We start from the raw sequence: 6,000 nt of genomic DNA, 5'->3' as shown, positions 1-6,000 counted from the left end.
CCACATCATTGATTTATTAATAACATTGGTAAACTTTTAAAATTAATTATTGGCGTTTGAGTATTAAATGCATATAAATTTATTATATACTTTAACCTCTATGTCATGCAAATCATATCCGAACTTTCTCTCGCCCTCTAAAGGCCACGTGTAGAGTTTATAGATCTAAGGTTCTTTGTTATGTGCCCCTGAATGTCGCGTAACCGTTCGGGGAACAAGTCCCCATCCCATCAAAGTTACACGTGCGGTTTATTTCCCGAATCGAACGGTCACGCAACATTCATAAGATTAAAGTCAATATGAGCATGCAAGAAAAACAAACTGAAAGGCCGCATTCGCTACCACTAATAAATGGAAAATTGGAAATTATATGTGATATAATATGTAATGTATATGATAATTTTATCTGTAATATGATATTTTTCTTTCAATATATACTTTCAATGGGAAAAAAATATACAATGGCTTTATTCATAAGCATGCATTCAAATGCATTTTGCATGCTGTTACGTGTGTAAGGAAAAATCCAAAATATTTGAACTCCAAAAATGGTCTGGTAATGTGCCCTGAATTTCTAAGCATTAACAGGTTTAAAGGCAAATCAATAATGAAAAGTTAATTTTTAATGAAAAATAATTTAAAATTGAGGAACTTCTTGTATGCCTTTAAAGGTCGGATGGACTAGGTATACTTGTTTTCAAAGGAAATTACTGTGAGTAACACGTTTTGTATATTACATGTATTTACACATACAATTGTTCCCAGGTCACTATAATTAATGAATTACTTGTATACGTATAACATATCCGACTTGACTCCCCCTCCTCCGCAAATGTAGATATAATGTCAGAGGTAGAGTATAATTATAAACAAAAAACTAGACACGATCTCGTTGCGAGCAACGAGGAGGTCTTCCGTTCGATTTTTAGAATGAAATATGACATCATCGACTTTGATTTTTGACAGCAAATATGTTATGGAAAAGGAGTGAAGTACTAATGCTTTATTGTATTGTTTTTTTATAAGTTCTCTTGCTTTTTTAACCTAATCTAGCTTTAATAACCTTTCACAAAATGGCTCTCATTATAGGGCTATAGATAAAAGATTTTTGAGCTCTTTGATCCCCTAATTTAAGGGGCAAGTCCCCTTTTCTTGGATTCAAATGAAAGGACATTTAATTCTGAACACATTTTGTCAGCAAGTGTTTAGAAAATTTTTGGCCCCTAAAAACCCTTAATTACGTAACACATGATAAAATCATTACATTGCTTGAATATATAACTATATTTTATTCTTTATTTGCACAAGACATACATCTTATGGCATAGGTTATTACATATAAATATAGCAATATTGGAATAATGGTATGGTACATGAACATGTGAAGTTCATTGATAATGTATATAAAATAAAATTTTACTAACAGGCGAAGAAACCAGAGACATTTTTCTTAATTATCATGAATATTGAAAGCTAGATGGAGATACTTCCCCAAATTACACAGTTCTTTAAAATTTTGAACACTTAATAATTGTATAAATTTGTATACAGAAGGTTTTTTCCAATAATATTTCTTAATATATTTTACTCGGATTTCTCTATACTGCTGACATTTCAAAACAAAATGGAATTCATCTTCAATATCTGAACAAAATTTACATAAGCGTCTTTCTTTTGGTACATTAGTGTGTCGTCCACTTTCAATTGCAAGTCTATGAGATGACAATCTAATTCTTGTAATTTGTTTCTTATATTTAGAAGGTATTGATTTTGTTAAATAATATTGTAATGAAAACTGGTCAATAATATGCTTGTAAAAATAACATCGAGATGAGGAATTAATCTGTTCTACAAGTTGTTGAGTAAAGTGATCAATGATTCTTTGCTTAATTAAAGGAAAATAGGTTTCACAATGTATATACTCCTGTTCATACCATATATGTCCTAGACCTATTTCAAAAAGTTTATTCTTAATTACAGTAATCCAATTTTCAGCAGGTGCCAAAGACGATTCACACTCATTATACAGCATTTTATAACAGGACTGCAAAATACAATTCTGACTTTGTAACAATTTGAACCAAAATTTGAATATTCTAAACAATCGTATAGTTTTCATAGGTAGCCTCCCAGTTTCAAAATATACAAGTGCAGTGTTTGTAACTATAAGATAAACACATTTGCTTCTATAACATTTCACAAAATATTTCTCAGTAAAGGGCTACAGATTAAAGACTTTAGAGCCCTTTGGTCCCCTTTTATTAGGGGCCAGCCCCTTTTTCTTGATATGGAATGAAAGGTCATTAAATTCTAAACAAATTTTGTTCAACACATGTTTAGTAATTCGTTACCGTTTTGGAGATAGATGAGAAAGAAGGTTTTAGGGGCCGGTCCCTTATCTCCTTTTAGGGGCTGTTCAACGAACTTTTGACGGTTGCAATTTGTTGAGAACATCATTTTGAACAACTTTTCTTTTATACTGCATTACAAAATATTTTTCCTTTCTGAGATAAGGGTGATCAAATTTTTTGACTTTCGGCCCCTAAAAACCCTTAATTACGTAACACATCATAAAATCATTACATTGCTTGAATACATAACTGTGAGATAAACATATTTGCTTCTATAATCTATTACAAAATATCCCTCGGTGAAGAGCTATGGGTAAAAGACTTTAGAGCCTTCTAGGTCCCTAATTTTAGGGGCCAGCCCCTTTTTTCTGATATCAGCCGAAAGGTATTGTAAATATAAGCCTTTTTTACATTACATGTTTTAATAAAATATTTTCCAGAAAAAAGATAAAGAGAGAAAAGCACAAAAATTTACGACGCTTTTTTAATGTCAATTTTCGAGCCCTAGCGAGCTTTGGCGCCAGAAGTGCTAAACTTACAAAACAACAACCATGCAAAACTTCAATCTTTCCTTTACCAACCGTAGAAATTTGAGCTTAATATCTCTTATACTTTATGAGAACGACAGAAGACAAAATACCCATATAAAAATTAGAAAAATCTCAATATCTCAAAAACGGATGTGACGTCATCAACACAAATTTTTTTTAATCAGGTTCAGACCAATGTCTATCATATCTGAAACTTTCATTGAGATCGGCCGATCCGTTTCTGAGAAATCGCGTGCACAAAATTAGGAAGAAAAAAAACATAATAATAAGAATAGGGAAAAAGAAACAAAGCAATAACAATAAGGTCTTCCGTTGGAAACGGAAGACCTTAATAATGAGAAAAATATACAAATTAATGTTCAAAAAGGACAGACTGATTCAAGATATGTACATGATTATATTGTCTTAATATGTCCACTTACTTACTGCACATTGCACATTTGTATATAATTTTATATGTATTATAATTTGTATTCCGATGAGTTGTAAAGCTCAAGGATAATAAATTGAATTGAATTGAATTGTACCGCTAGGTCACTCACACAACAATTTCACATGAACATGTCTTTTAAATATAAATGGCTATATATACATGACTGTATTAGAAAAGTATTTGAAAGGTCACTAATTGAAATATTTGTCTAATTTTCAGTACGAAAACTACGTTGTCAATGAACCAAAATTAATTCAATGTAAACGTGTGCTTCAAGATAATTTCAATCGGATTTCTTTGGTTTATAGGGTTTCAAAGTCAAAATTTCAACTTTTTATTGAAAAGTAACTATTTTCCTATATATCCCTAACAAAATCTTAATATTTTAATGATGTCGTGTAAGATAATTAAGACTCTTTAATTAAAACGTAGCAATTGTGTAATTTGCATTTATTTTAATATATTTTATCTAAATATTATACATAATATTGAAAATGTCCGATGTTTGCAAAAGCACTATATTGTTGGCGAAATCGCTATAAATGTACCTCTTTCACGTATAAATAAACAAAGTGTTTTGAGTTTTTTTAGTTCTAAATTAGACATAAGTTCACAGATTTAAAAATTTTTGATCTTTCACAAAATCTAGGTTCTAAGTATTTTTGTCTAATACATAAAAGATCATTATATTCTATGTAGCACAAAATGCATTTCATCAACTATTTGATTATTATTACATAGGGTACAGCGTCTTTCATTAAAAGGAATGCCTAACCATCTACAGTCACTGTATTGTTAACCATACTAATGAATGGACTGTTCTAATATACACGATTAAATAAACCACTTCAAATACTGTTATCTCTCCTTACAAAGCCATGTATGAAAGAAAGTAGAGTTCCTATTTCTTTGGAAAAATTATTATCACGCATTTCCTTTATTCAAGTAAAATAATCTTAATACATGTAATAACAAGACTACAATAAAAAAGGAAAGTTTTTAGTTTTTCTTGTCAGTCTTTATTGGGAAAAACGAGTGAACAGAAATTTGTTCCGGTCACGTGTTATATACCAATCTCCCAGGCGACGTGTACACATTTGTACATTGATTTATAGACTTTTAAATTTTTATCCGTGTCGAATTTTTTTTCTTCTTCTCATATATCTATTTCGTTGGCCCAAAACTCGAAAAATCGATGACCCGTAAAATCAATAGATCATAATAGAGAGGGGGTCTTGCATAGCGAGCACTTGTCAGGCATTTAAAGACGACGCTGCACTAAGCCTAGTATCGCTGGAATATATATGTACTTCGCCTAAAACTTCATTAAAGATTACACGTGAAAAAAAAATCTGAAATCGGTGGTCAATTTTTTTGATTTCATGTTGAATTATGATTGGATGGAATAATACCTAATTGTTGTGACCATGGATGACACTCTGAGTGTCGGAGACACGGTGTGTCTTTATTCGGCGGAGAGTTTCGGTTTTATTTTCTCTACACAATCCAGGTGAGATATACTCTTTGATTTTAATCCCATTCCTTAATCCCTGATAATAATTACAGGCTTATATAAACACGACGACCAAGTATTGTGTCGTGTTGCGTAGACAGATTTGGGGGGGGGGGGGGGTCGACATACGTATCCATGCTCTGTCATGTTCATGATTAAACAAATAATTTTTAAAAGTCTACAACAATTACTCAATTCCAAATTCCAAAATATCCAATTCTAGGCCCACTTGATTTTCAGTTTTTCAGATATTAAAATTCTTTATCATTTCTTATATTTGAACCCACTCTATTATAATTGAAGAAAATTTATTCACACATATACTTAAATTGCAGTGATTGAACAGCAATATGTCTTCTCTCCTTATCTGTTGTCTAGATTTATTCGATCGAAATATAGGATCCGCGTGTCAGTTCGAAAATCATGTTTGAAAATCAAAGCCTCTAATGGATCAAACTTTAAAGTTGTGATAACACAGAATATTTGAGTGACCGATATTCCTCTGCATGGAGAGAGAGAGAGAGAGAGAGAGAGAGAGAGAGAGAGAGAGAGAGAGAGAGAGAGAGAGAGAGAGAGAGAGAGAGAGAGAGAGAGTTCGGGACAACTTATTTGCATACATGTGACTAATAGATGCAATCCCAGTTCCTCAATTCACCTCAATTTTTGATATAAAAAAATACAAAGAAAACAACACTAATCAGTTTTTTCGTTAACCATTGTTAATGCATGTGTATACTACCCAAATACGTGTATATTTTACCAAACCTTGGTCGAGGGAAGATTAAGCGCAATAGTTGAATCCAATGCTTGCCCATTCTTCTTTTTTAGAAGCACACACATATACATACATGTAAGATACTTGTCATAGCGAACGGAATCAGAGTAACACAAATCGTGAATTAGTGTAAGCTAAAGTACATGTAGCGGGGGGGGGGGGGGGGGGGCTTGGGGAGTGGGTGATGGTATGGGCGATTCCATATCAGGGAGTTCTGAAAACCGTATATTGGAATTGTAAAATTTTGAAAAACCTTGAATTGGTAGACATTTTTGTATATTAATTAATTTTGGGGTTTCATTTATTTTTTTATTTTTTTTTGGGGGGGGGGGGGGGTGGTTAATTGCGTTTAGAGAATTATGAATGCAAAAGGAAGT

General features: G+C 32.1%; 1 protein-coding gene across 4 annotated transcripts in view; it reads left to right on the top strand.

Moving 5' to 3' along the window:
- Positions 1–4,564: 4,564 nt before the first annotated feature.
- Positions 4,565–6,000, top strand: part of LOC105327506 (inositol 1,4,5-trisphosphate receptor type 3) — a 97,277-nt gene continuing 95,841 nt past the window's right edge. For 3 of the 4 annotated variants that reach the window (XM_066067906.1, XM_066067904.1, XM_066067905.1), the window contains exon 1: positions 4,566–4,845. In XM_066067906.1, coding sequence (XP_065923978.1) covers positions 4,763–4,845 — 83 coding nt within the window. In that variant the 5' untranslated portion in view covers positions 4,566–4,762. Of the gene's footprint in view, positions 4,846–6,000 lie in introns of all 4 variants that reach the window. The other variant, XM_066067903.1, reaches the window with a different exon arrangement.

This window comes from Magallana gigas, chromosome 8 (genome assembly GCF_963853765.1).
Source record: "Magallana gigas chromosome 8, xbMagGiga1.1, whole genome shotgun sequence".
NCBI classification, from domain to species: Eukaryota; Metazoa; Mollusca; class Bivalvia; order Ostreida; family Ostreidae; genus Magallana; species Magallana gigas.
This window is presented reverse-complemented; position numbering and strand designations above follow the sequence as displayed.